Source organism: Cuculus canorus, chromosome 8 (genome assembly GCF_017976375.1).
Source record: "Cuculus canorus isolate bCucCan1 chromosome 8, bCucCan1.pri, whole genome shotgun sequence".
NCBI lineage: Eukaryota > Metazoa > Chordata > Aves > Cuculiformes > Cuculidae > Cuculus > Cuculus canorus.
In genome coordinates, this window is record NC_071408.1 from 6755216 (window position 1) to 6775277 (window position 20062).

General features: G+C 41.6%; 1 protein-coding gene across 15 annotated transcripts in view; it reads left to right on the forward strand.

Moving 5' to 3' along the window:
• PRRC2C (proline rich coiled-coil 2C) overlaps positions 1-20062 on the forward strand; it is a 73668-nt gene that overhangs the window by 21322 nt on the left and 32284 nt on the right. For 11 of the 15 annotated variants that reach the window (XM_054072580.1, XM_054072590.1, XM_054072582.1 and 8 more), the window contains exons 3-18: positions 298-475; positions 2700-2809; positions 5466-5603; positions 6837-7087; positions 7464-7543; positions 8258-8391; positions 8474-8561; positions 8837-8978; positions 9985-10059; positions 10814-11453; positions 12265-12434; positions 13032-13278; positions 14355-14568; positions 15345-17714; positions 18879-19087; positions 19676-19830. In XM_054072580.1, the coding sequence (XP_053928555.1) occupies positions 298-475; positions 2700-2809; positions 5466-5603; positions 6837-7087; positions 7464-7543; positions 8258-8391; positions 8474-8561; positions 8837-8978; positions 9985-10059; positions 10814-11453; positions 12265-12434; positions 13032-13278; positions 14355-14568; positions 15345-17714; positions 18879-19087; positions 19676-19830 (5201 nt within the window). The remainder of the gene's footprint in view (positions 1-297; positions 476-2699; positions 2810-5465; positions 5604-6836; positions 7088-7463; positions 7544-8257; positions 8392-8473; positions 8562-8836; positions 8979-9984; positions 10060-10813; positions 11454-12264; positions 12435-13031; positions 13279-14354; positions 14569-15344; positions 17715-18878; positions 19088-19675; positions 19831-20062) is intronic. The other 4 variants (XM_054072583.1, XM_054072594.1, XM_054072596.1 and 1 more) reach the window with 2 other exon arrangements.

Genomic DNA, 20062 nt, shown 5'->3' on the forward strand with positions numbered 1-20062 from the left:
CTCCTCTTAGCTTGCTGTCAGTGAGCATGGTGTATAAAGGTGGGGCCATATATCCTTTCTAATCTCTAGAACATGCTAACCACAGTGGCTGTTGAAAAAGTACTGTAGTTTCCCCAAACCAGTATTTATAAGTCCCTTTTTTATTATTAAATTATGAAAAATTTTGATTTTCTAATTCTTATTATACTCTTAAATTTTTTTTAGTTGCTTGCAAAATAAGTTTATTGATTTATGCAGCTTTGCGTGAGTGCTGCCTGTTAAGTAGCATTAACTTGCACTTTCTGTTTTGGCATGCAGTTGCCGCACGCCATGGATTACAGAGTCTTGGAAAAGTTGCTATTTCCAGGAGGATGCCTCCCCCAGCAAACCTCCCCAGTCTCAAAGCAGAGAACAAAGGCAATGACCCTAATGTGAACATTGTGCCTAAAGATGGCACCGGGTGGGCTTCAAAACAAGAACAGCACGAAGAAGAAAAGTAAGTGACCAGTGAGATCTGGGTTGTTCTGCTGTGCCATTTCTCTCAAGTTTTCCCAAAACTAGGGATGGGCAGGGCCTGGGAAGATAGGTGTTATTCTGATAGGCCTCAAAGACTACATAAAGCAAAACTGTTTGGGGGAAGGGACTTATTCCCAGGAACAGGTAGGTATGCCCAGGCCATAAGTAAATTCTCCTCAGTTCAGACCATCTAATGCTTTTGCCTCACTCTTTGTAGACAATTTTTGAAACTACTGTTATATTTCTCCAATCTTTCAGCATGCTTATAAGTGCTGCAGTTTACATGTAAAGTGTTTTTGTATTCCTCTCACAAGTGTTGTGAATCAGGTAACATCTTGATATCAGCTTGCTTTCGTTCTTCCTCTTCTGTCGCTGGGCTAGAGCTCACATGAGTCAGTTGTTCTCTGTGATTACAAATTTTTCTGCTGCTTTCTCACATTGTCGCTCTTCCTATGGTATTGCTTCAGTCCCTTTTCCTGGATAGTGCAGTCTGTTGTGTATTGTTTTGATCAATTCAGCTAGAACCAAGCTGAGTTCTTTCCCTTATCAAATGGTACATCTATAGGACAGTGCTTGGATAGCTCAGATTCTGAATGGGCTTGGCTTTGAAACACAGTAGAGCTGCAAAAAGCAAACTAACTCTTAAAAGTCTCAGTTCCTTGTTTTTCTGTGTGACAAAGTACAGCCATGTACATTCTAGCTCTCCAAAAGTCTTATTAGAAAATGTGCAACTGTAAGAAAACACAACTAAGTGGGAACTAAAGAAGAGATATTTTTTTAAACTCCAGTAATCTGTGGAAACAAATCAAAATTATAAAAATTGTGTTCAGTCATCCTTGTAAGAAGCCAGTATGTTTCCTCCAGCAATTACTTTTTTTTTTAATACTTCTACATCATTTCTGAGACCTCTGTGAAGTGCTTTTGGCTGATCGCTGCTGGACCCACATGGAACCGACTTCTCAGTGGCAGTCATCAGAAATTTCCGTTTAGTTTGGGATCTATTTAAAGCATTCATAATTGTTTATTGTAAGTGAATGGACGTGATATCATGCTATTTACTGATATAGTAAAGTAGTTCTAGACTACTAGATTTGCCTGTTTTTTCAAAAATTGAGAACTACTGAGCTGGAAGTCTTGACTGGTAGACACTAGTGCTTTGGGGTCTGAAGTTATCTGAATAGGCAGATTTCAGAACTACCTATTCTTGAGAGTCAAGTTAAACATCACACTGAATGTGTAGACTAGAAAGATCTTGAGGAATATGCCTGTTTTTTTTATTGCTCCAGTTCTGGGCTTTCCTTATCAGTTCCTTCTACGATGTAATTTGACATTTATTTGCCTTCTTTCTCTCAGTTCCTGGTAGTCTTTAAGTGCTTTTCTGTCTTAACTCCTGAGAGAAGAGGACATTATTCCAAATTATTCACTTTCGTGGTTGTAGATTGATTGGGGTTTGATCATACAGTGTGCTACTTCAGAAGCTAAAATTCTGTTCGTGACTAACAGCATTTTCTTCCCAGCCATTTCTATTCATAGAATCATAGAATGGCTTGGGGTGCAAGTGACCTTAAAGCCCACCTAGTTCCAACCCCTCTGCCGTGGGCAGGGACATCTCCAACCAGACCAGGCTGCTCAAAGCCCCATCCAACCTGGCCTTGAACACCTCCAGGGATGGAGTTAGTCACAGCTTCCCTGGGCAACCTGTTCCAGTGCAACACTATCCTCATCATGAAGAATTTCTTCCTAATGTCTAATCTAAATAGTCCCCTTTCCAATTTAAAGCCATTCCTCCTTGTCCTATCACTCCATGTCCTTGTAAAAACTCCCTCCCCAGTTTTCTTGTAAGCCCATTTCAGGTACTGGAAGGGTGCTGTAAGGTCTTCCTGCAGACTTCTCCAGGCTGAACAATCCCAACTCATCAGCCTGTCCTCATAGCAGAAGTGCTCCTTTTCTCTCATAAGCTTCGTAGCCCTCCTCTGGAGCTGTTCCAGCCGTTCTGTATTCTTCTTATGTTGAGGATTTCAGAACTGGAAATCTACACTTGAATGAATTAGATAACTTATTCCAATTTTTAACTATTATAATAATGCCTTTTATACAGCTAGTATAGCTATATCATTTCATTCCCTTTTTGCAGTAATAATCCTGGTGGTCTCATTCTGTGCTCACCCTCTTGTCTTCACAAGTGCTTTTCCTCTTAATTCCAGACAGCCAGCAGACGTGCCGCAGGCACAGCCAAAACCTGCTGCTCCTGCTCCTCCAGAAGCAGCTCCTGTTGCCAAATCATGGGCCAACACCAAACCAGGTGGACAAGATGGTAAGTGATGTTCAGGGTAGAGGGGTTCTCGACTGGCCCAGCAGGCTGTGAACTCTGCTCTGAGAGACTCCCAGACTCAGCCACTGTATGGGTCTTGACTGGGCCAGTTGGGACTACGAATACTGTGGAAGCAACTTTATTTGCTGGAAGGTGAGCTGGTCCCCAGTCACTCAGGTGTGCTCCAACCTGATGCGGCAGCAGGTCTGTCTGCCTTTTAACGGCTGGTACAGTCGCCTCTGAATTGGCCCAGAAACAATGGTGACAGTGTAAGATCTTGAATGTGGCTATGATGAGGAGGGAAAGTCTTAGTAGTTAATGCATAGAATTTTGGCAAGGGAAGAACTATAACAATGGTCATTCAAATCATAATTTTGGATCATCTTGTGCAAAGTGCATGTAATCTTGCTTCTATGTAAATATCTGCTACAGCAATACTTTTCCCTGTATTTTATAGCTTCCTTGCTTATTTTGGTTTCGAAGTGATAATGTTCAAGTAGGGTTTTTTGTGGGAAAAGCATTAAAGATGTAGTTTGGGGGCTTTTTAAACATAATTGTCTGAAAGGCTGGAGAGCTATTTCCATCAGTGTGAGTCTTAGCTTGAGTGTTTTTGTTACAGATGTAAGATCAGCACTAAATCTTCAGCAGATATTTAAGTTGCTGTAGAGTGAGAGGTTATTTAGAATTCCTGTGTCTCCATTATGAAAAATAACCTACAATGTTTTATTCCTTAAATGTGAGACTTGCAAGCTTTCTTTAATATAGTTTTTGCTTCCACATTGAAGAAGTGAGCTCTCTTCTGGTTAGAAATCTTAAAATAGTAATATCTATATTGCATGGAGGTAACTTCTAAACTAGTATATGGAGTTTAACATAGCATATCTAATGATTTTGCCTTTTTTTTTTTCTTTTTCTGCAGTAAGTGTTAGAAGTGACAATTCTTGATTCTTCACTTTTTACTCCCCTCTCTGATGTTCAGCGTTACCTTTGTTGTCAAATAGAGGAGCTGTCCTGTAAGCTTTTGTGGGAATTCTGTGGAATGAAAAAAAAAAGGAATTAGAACTGATGCAAAGTGATCTGCATACCACTCTTTTTGCATAAGCTGATAAGATCATTTCTGTGACACAGGAAATAGTGGCTTCAAAATGCATTTAGCTAATTATGTTGTAGTTACCATGGCAGCTTGTGTGCCAAGCACAGATGGTGCCCTCATTTCATTCAATTAATGTAGGAGTGGGTTTGCTGTTTCAAGAAGAAATACAGAATGTGAATTGGCATCAGCTGCTAGGTATCTTCCTCAGTTTGAAATGGGATACACCTGTTGTGCTCATGCTCTGCTGGTCTGCAGTTGGCTGGTAGAACTTCTAGCTATTCCAGATGCCTTCTACATGTTCCAGCAGTCTTTCAGCCGGCGGCATCGTGCTCTTAGAAGACTTCAGTTGACAGAGGCCAGACTAAATCTTTCTCTGAGCTGTTGGTGTCCATGTGGAAAGCAAAGACTTGAAAACATTGTGGCAGCTTGTGTTTTTCAACTCCTGCATTGGCTAACAGTTGGTTACTTGCTACTGTAACATTTTTGAATTCTTTAACTTCTTTTGGAACTGCTGGTGGTTGCAGGTTGATAGCTTTAATGCTGTGTTGCTGAGCACTGAGGTTGCTATTACTTTGCTATTAAAACATTGTTACTGTGACTGTGTAGGCTTGAGCAGAAAACATTTTTCAAGATTTGTAGAGCTCATGAATGTTGAACTTCTGAAGAGGCTCCCTTGTCTTGCAGGCCAGATGGCTAGTATGACTGCAATTTTTGAGTCCCCTTAAGCAAGTAGTTGGATGTAGCTACTTGGGAAAATCAGGAGTCCAGTGTTCATTAACAAAAAATAGTTAATGTGATCTGCAGTAGGTAAAGCTGGAATGAAGATTGAAAGGTTTCAGGGCAATTTGTAGGCACAGGGATAAATAGTGGTGTTTTCTGTTAGGCCTTTACAAAGAAAGTACAGAGAGACTAAGAAGTATATTCTGTGCTTGACTCTTAATCTTAAAACAAAATATATCAGGATCCCTGTGTGCTATTGTTACAAAGGATTCTTTCAAAGATCAGAATCACAGAATCACCAGGTTGGAAAGGACCCACTGGATCATCGAGTCCAACCATTCCTAACACTCCCTAAACCATGTCCCTAAGCACTTCATCCACCTGTTCCTTAAACACCTCCAGGGAAGGCGACTCGACCACCTCCCTGGGCAGCCTGTTCCAGTGCCCAATGACTCTTTCTGTGAAGAATTTTTTTCTGATATCCAACCTGAACCTCCCCTGGCGGAGCTTCAGGCCATTTCCTCTTTTCCTGTCCCCTGTCACTTGGGAGAAGAGGCCAGCACCCTCCTCTCCACAACCTCCTTTTAGGTAGTTGTAGAGAGTAATAAGGTCTCCCCTCAGCCTCCTCTTCTCCAGGCTAAACAACCCCAGCTCTCTCAGCCGCTCCTCGTAAGACTTGTTCTCCAGCCCCCTCACCATCTTTGTTGCTCTTCTCTGGACACGCTCCAGAGCCTCAACATCCTTCTTGTGGTGAGGGGTCCAGAACTGAACACAGTATTCGAGGTGCGGTCTCACCAGTGCCGAGTACAGAGGGAGTTATGACTTTGTGAATATCTTTCTGTGTAGGTCCACCTATTCAAGTAAATAGTTATTTCCAGCAAGAGTTTCCCAGTCTGCCGGCAGCTGGCGATCAGGAAAAGTCAGGCAAAGATAAAGATGCACCTGAAGAACCCCATGGATCAGGACCCAACTTGCGACCACAAAGTAAGTATATTCTACAAATTTATGTGGGATTGCATGGATTTGTGAGGAATCTGTTTACTACAAGATTAGTTGAGCTCTGTACAGAATAAATTGATGTATTGATTGTTTTAACCAACACGCTCCTACACTGAAGAAACGGATTTTTGGGGGCTTTCTTCTGCTTGACTGTGTTCCTGGCGTGAGGAAAATAGGGTCTTCAATCCTATCCTCCCAGTCACTTGTCTTTTTCCAACCTAGTCCACACTCCATTTATGCTCTGAGGAACTTTTGTTAGTTGCACAATCCTGGAATTTTCTTGCTTGGAGCTGTAAACCAAAGACTTGGTTTTGATGAGGTTTGATGGACTAGGGATCCTTTCCTGCACTGTAGGTGACACTATCTTGTGCCAGGAATAGACAAAATGTGCACTGCTTTTAGAGAGCTTGGCCTCTCAGGGAACTCTTAACTCCTTTCTGTTTTACAGGCATCGGTTTTTCTTGATATGTTTCAGTCAGATCTTGCAAACTGAGGCCATATGCTTGTCCAGTCCTCACTTGATTGTGATGTAAAGAATAAGTTTTCAAGAAATAAGAGAGATATCCAACATCAAATTACGGAAATAGCTATGTGTGTGTTCCAGCCTCCTGCAGGTAGTTACAGTTTTAGTCAGCACTGTGCATGCTATAGTAAGACCTTCTTTCAGGTCTGATAGCAGACAACTAAATGAGCTTGGCAAGTGCTGCCCCTTTAGCAGCTGTTCTCCCCAGCAAAGTGGAAGAACTGTAATGAGTACTTAGAAGCATAGCCTAATACTGTTCTAATACTTAGAAAGATAACACGCAGATATGTCATTTTGAGCTGTTTGGAAGTTTCATCATAGGCCGTTGCTGCATAAGAGGCTTGATCTTTCTCTTAACAGCGTTTTCCCACTGAGTCAGCAGTGGACCACGTACCACAACTAAATCTGTTTTCTCTCCTCTGCTGTTATTAGTATCCTTCCTAAACTGCATTGTGTTTTGGAAGGTAGAGTGGGACGACTAGAGCAGTCTATAAATTTATCTCTTGCCCTTCAGGAACACAGCTCTGGATGTAGGGCTGAAGAGGGTTATAAAACAGCCTCAGTTTTCTCAAGTGGCTGCTTCTTGTTTCGGTACCAGATGTGATTGCTGTTTTACTGAAATGGAAGAATGTGGTTTTTATCATGTGTGACTGTAGATCTGTAATATAAAGTCTGTTCTTGTGTTTCTTGTACTGATTCTGTCCATGCAGATGCTACTAGTTGGAGAGAAGGTGGTAATAAGAGCAACTCAGCCAGCTCTCCAACTGATCAAGAAGCTAAGGGTCTTGGGCAAGAAGATGGTAATGCTACACCAGCAGAACAAAATGATGGCCAGAAGGCAGCAGAGAAGAGGGATGTGCGGTTACCACAGATCCCTCAACCCAAGCTGAATGGCCAGCAGCAACCACCTCTCTCATCTCAGTACAGAGCAATGATGCCACCTTATGTAAGCGATGGTCACGTGAAAAGTTTTTAAGCAACAGGAATTGATTATTGGCTAGTGTGATTTCCTTAAGCCCCTTTCTCCTGCCATGGAAGATGTAGGAGCTCAGTTTGAAGGATGGGATTGCAACCAGTTCCTCAAAGGATGTGGCTGCCTGTTGCCACTCCTGCTACACTGGCTTTGAACTTGGCAAGGAGTTGATTTAACACTTGCAATCACTCCACCTTGGTGACCTGATGTCATACACTTCTGATATTAAGCAAATAATCTTTAGCGAAGAATCCTGCTTTATCCCATTGTGATTCCTTTGATGATTCAGTATGTTTAATGCAATGGTATTTTTTAACAAATGGCTCCTTTTTTTTTAAACCTTTCTTAGATGTTTAATCAGTATCCTAGAATGGCATATCCTCCTTCCATGCAAGGTCCAACAAGGTTTCCCAATTCTGAGCCCAGCAGGTAAGAAACCTTGCACACTGGGGGAACACCATTGAAACTCCAGTCAGTATTTTGCCTGTCAAAGGACTCTTCAGTTGTTATAATGAAAGTAGTCAATCCCTGGTTCTCAATTCTACTGCTCTCCAATTGAAGTAATGCATTGTAAAATTAGTTTTGTTCCTTTCTGTGCATTTCTTCGTTGTTAAAGTTGGCTGTACACATACAGGAGGGATTAGGGGGGCAGTAGGGTACAGACTTTGATAACTGATCTGTGGTTGGGATCCAGAAGAGGACAAAAGGGCTGGAAGAGGTGACTGAGAACTTGATCATAGGAGTAGGGAGAAGGTACAGAACCTTTAACAGTGGGAAAGCATGAAAAGTGTAAAGAAATAACTGAGGTGAATAAATTTGTGTTAAGAATGCCAGATCTACACGGTGTGTTGTTTGAAAGTTACAAGACTTGGGTTTATGTTGTCACCTCATACTTGGCTTGTTTGTGAAGTGTGCCTGCAAAGCTATAGCATCTGATCTTTTTCTTCTATGGAGAACCATCTGGTGGTGTAGCAGTGATTATCTGAACTACAGCAGTTCACATTTATACTTTGTTTGGGAGAACAGTACTGTATACTTTAAATAATTGTGGTACAAGTTGACCTTTTATCTAGTCATTTTGTGGATAAATAACGACAGTGGCCTTTGTTTCTCCCCCCCCCACCTCTTTTTTTTTTTTCCTAGAGGGCCAAGGGGAAGAGGACCTCCTTCATGGTGTTCAGAACCTATTGAGCGCCCATCCATTCTTAGTGCCAGTGAACTTAAAGAACTTGATAAATTTGATAATCTAGATGCTGAGGCTGATGAAGGCTGGGCAGGTAAGAACATCAGATTAATGATTCCTGTTATTTTACATTGAATCTTTCTGAAAGATTAATTGAATATTTGCTTATGCATCAGGTGCTCAGAGTGAAGTAGATTACACTGAGCAGTTGAACTTCAGTGATGATGATGAGCAAGGAAGTAGTCAAAAAGAGAAGGAAAGTGGGTGAGTTGATATTGCCAATTGTGTATGAATGCCACTTAACTAGCTTAGCTTTGGGGAAGGTTGAATGGAATTAGTGCAAATATTCATTCCAATAGCACTTATTCCAGTAACTTAATGCTGTATTAAATTGCATAGCTGTCTGCAGACTGTAGTCAGCTGGGTGTGAAGTAGAAATCATCTTCACTGTTCTTGCTAAGGAACATTGAGGATAGAAGATAAGTCACCAGATACCTGGTGACTTATCCATTCTTTTTATTTTTTTTTTTTGCGCATAGAGATGAACAAACACCATCAAAGGATTCCCAGAGTCCTGATGAAAAGAAGGAAGCAGAAGAACAGACAAATGCTAAGTCTGCCACCCAGGTTTCCACAGCAGCAACCAAAGGGTCTTATGGCAAAAGCTCTCAGTTGGATCAGGTTTGTGTGTTCTATTCAGTTCTTCTGGCAACAGCCTTGTCAGGAGAGGTTTGACTTGGGTGTCTTTTCAAACTGTCGGGTCAATTAAGGTTATGAACGTGAGTGAAAGCATTAGCCACTGCTTATCTGAGCTGTGGTAACTGATCGTGTGCTGCTTAGTCAACTTAGCTGCTTCTGGTCACAAAATAAAAATAGCATGTCATCTAGTGTGTTCTAATCCACAGTTGGGAAGGGATGAGAACTCTTATGTCAGTTACTGTGACTCAGCTGGCAAGCTTTAACTCGATACTTTTGTCTGTCCATTCCTGTAAGAGTGAATGAAACTATTCTGGTGTCCATCATGTTTTATAGTGGCACAGAGTAAATAGTGCCCAGTTGGTCCTCACATTTTTCCTGGGTGTGGGGCGAGTGTTTTGGTATCATGACCCACTTTCTTCAGTGCAGCTTAGCAGTGCTCACTTCTCATCTCAGCAGACAGATTTTTATACAGACCATGTAGAATTCATCAGCTCAGTCATTTTGATTTTTTGGTTTGTCCTCTAGTGGAGAAAGATTAGGAACTACCTCAGCTTATGCCTCCTTCAGCCATATTTTTTTTTTTTCACCCAGGAAAAGCTACTGTTGCCTTTGCTTGAAAATTTCCAAGAAATGTTTTCTCTTGGCATCAGTAATAATGAAGATGAAGGATCTTGAATTGGGCTTTTCTTGCACTTTCTCTATATATAAAAATCACATCTTTCAGGGTTTGATACTACATGGATCTGAGGAAAAACAGTGCAGTGACAAACTCTGAAATTAGAATGTGTGAATTTTTTAAGTAAATTGTTTAGATCGTGGCACATAATGTGGAAATGTTCATTCCCCTGTTTTTCATGCAAATTTGTGTCATATGCAGATAATTCACTAGGTGTAGTATCTTGAAGCAGTAGAAAATGATAAATAAGGAATTTATCAACTTGACTACTGTTAGGAGGTTGCTTTACCCTGGTATTGTTTGATCTGATAGGATCGGGGTCCAGCACAGCCTTCTGTTCATGAAAGAGGTGGTCCCACTCTTCATCCAAAATCTATTCTACCACCGGTAAGACAGATTGGAATTGTCCTCACTTCTTTGAGTTAAATTCTTTAATGCTGTAGTAGAGAGATTTGGACAAAGAAAAGTAAAAACATGCTTCATGTGGGGATAAGCCTTTTCTTTAACAAGTAAAATGATCATAGTAGTGCCTGGGGCCAGTAAGAATGGGACCCCAATACGGCTATGCTGCCAGTTGTGTAAAGCAGCCTCATCTTGTTAGTGGCACATGAAACGCAAGAGCTTTCAGTTCTCTCTCCCCACTTGGGAAATAGGAGGACAGGGGCGTGGGAACAGTGCTGGAGGGCTGGCTGCTGAGCCAGATGGGGAGACGAAGTCCCAAATGAAAGTGTATGTAGTGGCTTCTTTCTGGTTTTCAGCAGTCTTTATTAAAGTCTCTGTTATCCTGAGCTATCTTGAATGTTTTTGTCTCCTTGGGGCTTTGTCCAAGATCTGCCCTGAGTCTTTGTGATTTAGAGCAGTCTGTAACCAAATCCAAAAGATGTTGGGCATCTTTGCTGTCACTTTGTCTTGGTGATAGAGGAGTGACATGAGCCCAACTGAATTTTTACCTCTGCTTTGTGAGATCAGGTTGCATGAATCTGTACTGGAACAAAAAGGTGAGGGTGTGCTTTTTCTTCCAGATCATGCTTTTTAAAGGTGCCATGCAAATCTGTCAAAAAAAATAGTTAAAATGTAGTATTTCAGGTGGCTCTTTCTATAATACATGTTCAATTTTACTTAACTGATTCTAATATTGCAGCACCCTCCTCCCATTGATCGCCAGGTAGGACCTGGAAGGCAGGGACCTTTTCCCCCTAAACCAGTACCAGATGAAGATGAAATTTGGAAACAGAGGAGAAGACAGCAGTCAGAGATATCCGCTGCAGTTGAGAGAGCCCGTAAACGGCGAGAAGAGGAAGAAAGAAGAATGGAAGAACAGCGAAAAGCAGCTTGTGCTGAAAAGCTAAAACGGTTAAATGAGAAATTTGGCTGTGTGACAAAACCCTCCCGGGAAGACCCTCTCAAAGAGAGAGAGAGGGAGAGAGAGAGAGAGAGGGAGAGGGAGAGGGAAAGGGAGAGAGAAAGGGAGAGGGAGAGGGAAAAGGAGAGAGAAAGGGAGAGAGAGCGAGAAAGAGAAAAAGAGAGGGAAAGGGAAAAGGAAAAAGAGAGAGAAAGGGAGAAGGAAAAGGAAAAAGAAGAAAAAGAAAAACTGGACAAAGCAAAAGAGCAGGAAGGAGAGAAAGAGAAAGAAAAGGAGGTGGAGACAGAAGAGAAAGAGAATGAGAATGAGAAAGAAGAGGAGAAACCAGCACATGAGGTTCCTGAACCTGTAGAACCTGTGGCAACACCAGTAGTAGAAAAACAAGAAAGTGAAACCAGGAATAACAAGGAAGAAAAAGGTATGCCTGCACGGAAGTAGGAGTTGTCTGTCTTAAAGCTGAGCTGTAGAGCATAATTGTAATTTAGGAGTCTAATTTGCATGCGTAATTAACCTAGTACATCTAGACCATTTATTTTCCTGACACATTACAACTGCTAACTGTCCTTTGAGCTAGATGTGTTTGCCCAACTCACCAGAATGTTAAAGGAAAAAATCAGGCTCTGTGATTAAGACTGGACTTTGAAGAATGCACAAAGAAGTCAAGCTTTCTTTTCTCCCTAAAGGAGAGTCAGCAACTCATGTTGCTGAAAAGCAATGTAAATTGTTTTAGCTGTTCTGTTCTTTCATGAAGCCTAGAGGAGTAGACACGAAAGAGCACGTTTAAACTTGGTGCATTCTCTGTAGTGGAATTTGAATGCCACAAGAGAACTGTTAGACTAAGCTTAATAAGATTTTATTATCTTTTAAATAGTGATTGTAAAACCAAATTTTGGTTCATAAAAGAGCTGATTCAAATGTAGTATGGTAGCATTGATAAAGCACTTAAATCGCATGATAGTTAAAACCTAAATGTGAGTGGTTGATTACCCAGTGTATTTGAGTTTAAATGGAACAATGAGAGATGCATTAACAACAGTTCCGTTTTGAGGGGTTGTTAGTAACTTTTTTGCCTTCATTGGATTTGGAAACTAGGACTGTGGTTAGAGAAAGCAGATCCTTTTCATTTTTAGAACATCCTCTGTCTGATATTTTGGTGAAATTGTCACAGTTTTAGGATTCACTTGTTACCCATATGTGAGTTGGTGTTTTGGTGTTGGTTTTTTTTTCAGAAGAGCAAGCAGTCTTCACCCGACAAGACAGTGGTCGGAATGAGAAAGAGATTTCACAGGTGACTCATGAGACTGAGCCAGATTCAGGATCTCAGCCTCGTCCTGCTGTTTCCTCAGGCTATTCTAAACAGTTCCAGAAATCATTACCACCAAGATTTCAGAGGCAGCAGGTAACTAACCAGTTCATTAAAGGAATGATGCCTTCTGCCTTATTCTGAATAAGAACATAATGTAGGAGTTTCAAAAAGCCCAAGTTGTTGGTTTCCTGCTTGTACAACATCTATAATATTGTCAGGAATAACTACCTGAAATGCTTCCTGTCACTTGCAAAGCATTCAAATGAGCAGAAGGCAAGAGAGGCTTTTAAATATGGCCACTTTTCCAACAGTTGCTGGCAGTAGAACACTGCCCATGAAACCTGGATCTTATGATGATTGTTTCTGCAGCTTTTCCGTAAAGGCTGGGTAACTCACAAATGTAATTTAGACTTGGGTGCTATAGTCTGAAGAGCAGTTTGCATTAACGGCATGCATGAACTGTAGGTTGTTCTGTATCTCAGCTGAACACTGGCTAAGCTATAGCTATTCTTAATTGTCCAGTCTGCATTTCTGCTGTTTCTCCTCGTTCATGCTGATGTGTGCTTGTGATTAATTTTCGGAATGCTTGGTGTCAGGAAGATAACCATACTTGGAAACAAGGATGGTGTGAGTTCTGTCTAAGCCTTCATCTTAACAAAAGGTCTTGTAATACCGTTTTCTGTTATGCAGGAGCAAATGAAGCAGCAGCAGTGGCAGCAACAGCAGCAAGGTGTCCTTCCACAGTCTGCTCCCTCACAGCCTTCCAGTGGCCCTGTTCCACCTCCCCAGCACAGACCCCTTTACCAGCCCATGCAGCCACATCCTCAGCATCTGGCTTCCATGGGCTTTGATCCGCGGTGGATTATGATGCAGTCTTACATGGATCCACGAATGATGTCAGGAAGACCCGCAATGGATATGCCTCCTATTCATCCAGGTAAAATCTGGCAGCGTAGTACAGTTTCCATAACTGTACTGTGTATGGTAACAGCAAATGGGTGGGTTTTTTTAAAGAGAAAACTAAATCATTTGGTCACCTGAGACAAAATAGGTCTTAGTAATACTGGATAAATGACAGTCATGTATCAATGCATGTCTTTGACTATGAAGTAAAATCACAACTTCCACATTGCACGCGTGTTAGTGACAGTTAAGGATGTATTCAGAGCATCAGCATAAGCCATGGTTTGTTACAGATGTTAAAGCTGGCATGACTTTGGCTGAACTGAGAAAAATAGTGCATTTACTGTTTGTGTTTGGTTACATGTTAGCAGTTGGTACTATATTGTTTACTGAAAAACATGAAATTTTTCTGGGTGTATATTATGTATTGGCACCCCCAGAGTCTTGCTAAATTTGTATTTTCAGATTCTTGGCACTAAAAAGTCATTTTGATTTGTGGAATAGCCATCTGACTTAGAGTTAGGAAAGCTATTATGCATAAATAATACAAGTCTGGCATCTAATGTAGCAGAGATAATGTAGTAGAGATACTAATCCAGCTAATGAGCAAGGGAATGGATATCCCACACGGATGCAAGGAATGAACAGAGGAAATAGCAGGCTACCAAGGAAAAAGAAAACTGTAGCATTTCTTTAAAAAGTTACCAAAAAAGTTACAAAAAAAAAAAAGACACAAAATCCTTAGTATATTAATAAAACTCTAGTGCATACACTTATCTTGCCTTTTGCCATTCGGAACTTACAGCAGAAACTTTGTTCAGACCATGTTTACAGGTCTGCAGAACTGGTTCTTCACATTACAGTGGAAGCAGATGCCTTTTCCTCTTGTTAAAAAGTTTTGTTAAAGTGCCTTTCATAAGGCACTAGAGGGGAATAGGATTTAGTCATTCTCATGTTAACTGACAGTGAATAGACATTTGGTTTCAATGACGGAGATCAGAGGAGAGAAAATAGCTTTCAGTACTGCCTAATTATTCTTTGTTAGTCTTGAGGTAGGTTTCTTTGCTAATGCTAAACTGGTTTCAATTCTGGAACTTAAATCTGTCACAGGAATTATGACTCCCAAACCACTGATGAGAAGAGACAAGATAGAGGGATCAGCAACTAGTTCAGATTCATTTGAACACCTGGCTCGCTCAGCAAGAGAGCACACTGTTCCTTTGTCAGAGCCCCGCATGATGTGGGGGTCAGATCCCTACCCCCACGCAGAACCTCAGCAATCTACATCTCCTCCGAAAGTGTTAGAAGAGGCTGATGATTTGAGGTAAGGTTGAGTTATGTACTTCTGTGTGTCACATCTCCAAGCCTTATGTACTTGGACACCTGGCTGTGTAAATTGCATTGCAAAACATAGTGTAAACTGACTTGAGTTGTAGCTCCTCTTCATACAAAACTTGAAAAGGAGTTGTGACAGTGGGGGTGTGGTATATGTGGCACTGTTGTATAAAACAAAAGACATGTCCACTATCTAGTGGGGTGTTGAAAGACAGTTTACCCCTTGTTTAGGATTCTTGTTTAGGATTCTTAACCTAATTTGATGAATGGTGATTGCTACAATATCTTGACTTTTCAGTTTTGTAGAAACTGAAAAGTGTGACGTATACTAGTTTCAAAAGTTGTGTATTAAGTACAAGTGGTATAAAGCAAGACAATCACTTTTGACCTTTGCTGCATAATGAATTGTCAGGAAGGCTTCCTCTGCATCTTAATAGTACCCAAAAATTATTTATGCTGTTCTGCTGTCTGGGTAGTATTTGTGATATTAGCCTGCTAATTTGGAAGTTTGATTTAAAATGGCATGTATAGCCATTAACAATAATAGATTCCTAAAGCTAGTTGTGCGTTTGACACTGAACTCTTAATCGGGATAGAATGAAATTCTACAACTAGCAGCCACCATGAAAATGAATACCTGTTATTTCCTAGAGCTGACATTTGATGCTTCATGGAAACAGAAAATTATTAGATTTAAGTGAATATTTGAGTACAGGTGTTTTTTTTTTCCCCCAACACTAACATTCTTAATTGCTGACTGCTTAGGTCTGAGGCACACATGGAGCAAGAACGAGTTGCTGTCCCTGCTGCTGCTTATCCTGTGGAACACAACCAGCTGGACTCTCATCCAAAGACAGACTTTTTCAGAGAATCAGGAGAGGTGGAGGTGCAAAAGTTCCCAAGCAGGCCTTTGGAAGATGTACAACCTCTCCAAACTGACACACCTAACACTGCAGTTAATTTTGAAGGAGTGAATGAGAAAGTTACACATAGCTCTCCAGAAGAATTGATGGTGCCTGTGGTGGAAAGTCACTCTTCACTAAAGAGAAGCATTTCCCATGGTTCAAGTCACTCTCTAAAATCAGATGACCAGAGGAATGAGACAGCAACAAATATCCCTAAAATAAATAACAGGCTTCTTGAGGCAAAGGAGACAATTGAGAGACTTGAGATTAAACCAAAAAAAGAAATCTTGATCAACAATAGAATATCAGAAGGACCAAAACCTGAAAAAACTTTCAAACCTAAGTCTGAAACAAGATGGGGTCCTAGGCCAGGTTACAGCAGAAGAGATGAAGGTAGTGATAGACCAGTAAGAAGATCAGGTCCTATTAAAAAACCTGTGCTTAGAGATATGAAGGAAGAGCGTGAACAGAGAGAAGAGCGTGAGCAGAGGAAGGAGAAAGAAGGAGAAAAGGCAGCTAGTGAAAAATCTAGCAAGTCTGAGAAAAGTGACAAAAAGGAAACGCCTCAAGCGCCACTGCCTCAAGCTGATCCAGAGACATCCACCTCCAGCAGCATTCCTCTGGCTAAGAAGATCACCCAGGATGCTGCTCTGATACCCATAAGCCAGGAGAGCAGTCAAACCGAGACTGCAGCTAAAGCTCCGGTTCAGCCACCCACACCTCCAGTCCAGCAGCAGCTACCAACTGCCCAGCCCAGTGCTCCACAGCTTCCCCCTGCAGTACAGCAGCAGCCACCTGTTCTACCAGCAGCGCAGCAGCCAGCGCCACACGTTCAGCAGCCAGTTACTGCAGTGAAGGAAGAAAAGCAGACTGAGAAGGTAGTTAACAAGGAGGTTGTAGAGAAACCACGCTTGGAAACCAGACCAGTAAAAAGAGAGCCTGGCTTACCACCTAGGACATACTGGAAAGAGGCAAGGGATAGAGACTGGTTCCCAGAACAGGGATACAGAGGCAGAGGTCGTGGGGAGTATTATTCTAGAGGTCGTAGCTACAGGGGTTCTTACGGAGGCCGTGGTCGAGGCAGTAGAGGCCATAATAGAGAGTACCCACACTACAGAGATCCTAAGCCTAGATCAGACCATGTGCCTTCAGGGCCTGTTAGGCAAAGAGAAGAGAGTGAAACTCGTAGTGAGAGTTCTGACTTTGAAGTAATCCCAAAACGTCGGCGGCAGCATGGTTCAGAGACGGATTCTGACAGCGAAGTTCATGAAAGTGCAAGTGACACGCTACTTTCAGACAAAGACAGCCTAATCAAAGGCAAGCACCCTAAAAGAGAAGAGAGAGCTGATGGCAAGAAGCCTCCAAAGCCCCTAACTTTCAAATCTGAAAGCAGTATCAGAGTAGACAACAGATCCCTGGAAAAGACGTACATAAGAGATGATGAGAACAAACCCAAACCAGGATTTCTTCCTAAAGGAGAGCCTTCTAGACGAGGCAGAGGGGGGATGTATAGACGTGGTGGCAGGGATCCTGGTGGGCGTCCTCCACGTCCATCCACAATAAGGAGGCCAGCCTACAGAGACAATCAGTGGAACCCTAGGCAGACAGAGATCATTAAACCTGATGATGGGGAGCCTCCAAGAAGAAATGAGCATTATGGTCCTATACCAGTTGATAAGAGACCTCCAAAATTTGAGAGAAAGTTTGATCCAAATAGAGAGAGGCCACGAAGACAGAGGCCTGCACGCCCTCCAAGGCAAGATAAGCCGCCACGCTTTAGGCGCCTAAAAGAAAGGGAAGCTGCGTCAAAGATAAATGAGGCAGTAGCCAGTTCATCAACAAGTGCCACAGTTAGCAGTGCAGTTAATGAGCCCTCCAGCACTGCTCCGGATGTGTCAGGAAGTAAGACACCGGATTTATCAAACCAGAATTCTTCAGACCAGGCAAATGAAGAGTGGGAAACAGCCTCAGAAAGCAGCGACTTCAATGAGAGGCGGGAGAGGGATGAGAAGAAAACAGCAGACATAGCACCACAGGTGGCTGCAAAGGCGGGAGAAAATGCTGGAGCTCCAAAAAGGGAAATAGCCAAGAGAAGTTTCTCTAGTCAGCGGCCTGGAATAGACCGTCAAAACCGACGCGGCAACAATGGGCCAGCTAAACCAGGGAGGAACTTCTCAGGGCCTAGGAGTGAAAGGCGGAGTGGTCCTCCACCCAGAATTGGAAAAAGAGGGTGAGTACCAGCTTTGGTTAGGAAGCACACATGGGCATGGTGTTCTGTTGTCCTCTGGTTGTTCAAAATCATAAGTAACTTTAGGTTACAAAAGAAAGTAGGACAAACGTGTGTCTCTGGCTGTGTACTTTGTCTTTTCTGTTATGTACAGACACTTGGAATGTGGAGCAGAGAGCAGAGTATTCTTGTATGTACAGTGTTAAAAATCCCTAATTAAAAAAATTTGCAGTGCTGTTTCGAGTTGAGCTGTGTTCTTAACACCTAGATGCAAGCTGAAATGTAAACCAGAGCACTTTTGCAGTTAATACATAAATTGCTACATTGCATTTTAATAATGTAGACAAAACATGTTGAGACATGCTTGCCATTGAGACTAAACTGTTTCTTTATAGCTAAATCTGATTGAATGTTTAATTATTTGATCTTACTATTTTCCCACTGTGTCCTACGCACAGTGCACAGTAGTCTGGTAAGTGGGAGGCAGGACAAGACATTTCTTTATTGAATGCTTACCTTGTATTCTAGGACTCTTGTGATTGCAGTATTCTACGTTCAGGTTTTGCCTGGGCTTAACTCATGATCAGTGCCTTAACCTCTGAGTTAAAAACGATTAAAAATTCCTTTGACTATTTTCTTAAGAGATGATTTTGAAGCAGAAATTGCATATTCCAGGTCCCACAGAAAAGTCAGAATGCTGCAAATCTGACTGTTAGGGCTTCAGATAACTTTTGGTGAGTGAGCATGAAGAGCAAGTGTATTGTACTCTTATTTGCCCGCATTGCGTACTGTAAGCTTCTGTTTGGTTTGCTTTGGTTTTGGGATTTATTTTGTTTCTGTGGAAGTCCTTACTGCAGATGGAGTAGACTGAACTGCATACTTGTTGAGTTTTGGTACCTCTAACTACATAGACCAAGCTGGAGGTGGCCTTATGCTGTTATTTCTGTGATTCCTTTCGGAAGCTAGGCATCTCATGTGTCCCCAAAACAGCTTTTGCTGCTAAGTTGCTTTTTGTTGAGGAGCTGAAAGTAGAAGCCTGGAGCCTACTAGGAAGTTGCACAGTGGACACATGGAACCCTATAATGAGATCTGCATTAGATTGTTAGCTCCTTCCTGAGTGTCCTGTGGCTGGTCATTATTTTTCTTTTTTTTTTTTTTCTAATTTAGGCCATTTGAAGAGCAGACAGCAACTGTGCCTGGTGTTGATCCCACCGCTACCAACTCTTTACATCAGGAGGATGGAAGTGTTACTGCTGCAGGGCAAAAGAGCACCAAGGATGCAAGTGGCAAAAAGAGAGAAGAACCTAAGGGCGGCCCAAAGAAGCCTAAGGAAAAAGCGGATGCCTTGTCTCAATTTGATCTTAATAATTACGCAAGTATGTATTGATAATAATCTAACGAGAATTTATAATCCTGCTAGGTTTGCTGCATAGCGAGCTAGATGTTTGAAAACTTGCAGAAGGGGAGAGGTGATTTATTAAGTGCCAGAATAATTGTGTACTTGAGTATTGCTACCTTTGTCATGTATAACAAGATGTGTGCCTCTGAAAGGTGGCAGATCTCATTGTGTGGTTTTTAGATAAGAATAGCTTTGTTCTGTCATCTAATCTTAACTGTCGTTCATACCATTTTCCACCACAGTCTAATAATTTGCTTAACCTTCATATGCAGAGACGGTGATTATCACAACTAATATATAGGAAAGGTGTTCATTATTCATTATGTTTTAGTTCTTATTTCCTGGAGAGTCTGGTACAGGAACTTCGAGTTTTTTGGTTCTTAAATATTAACTCCTTGTCTTCAAGCTCAACAACAAAGCACTTGGCAAGCAGAACCTTATCATTAATCAGGGCCACCATCTGTGTCTGGGGGAAATAGCTTCCACTCTAAAGCAGATTTTGGTTTAGCATGCTCCATTGGGAGCTGTTAAAACAGCAGGATCCATACCTTTCCTTTTTCTGTAGGTGTTGTGATCATTGATGATCACCCTGAAGTGACAGTAGTTGAAGATACACAATCTAACTTGAATGATGATGGTTTCACAGAAGTTGTGTCTAAGAAGCAGCAGAAACGCTTGCAAGATGAAGAGCGCAGAAAGAAGGAAGAACAAACTGTGCAGGTACAAGACCAGCATTTATAGTGGGAAAGAGCTCCTTGCAGTAATAGGAATGCTGTGAAGTGTACAGAATCTGCCTTCCAAAGAGGCTATTTTTTCACCTTATAAATATAACTAGGTAGTTGTTTTAATATTGAGTTGTTCAGAATTAATAAATTAAAATTTTCACTTAGTTCTCTTAGGGCTCTGTACTTCCTGATAGAGGGCTATCAGGCAAGTGAACTGGCAAACTGAA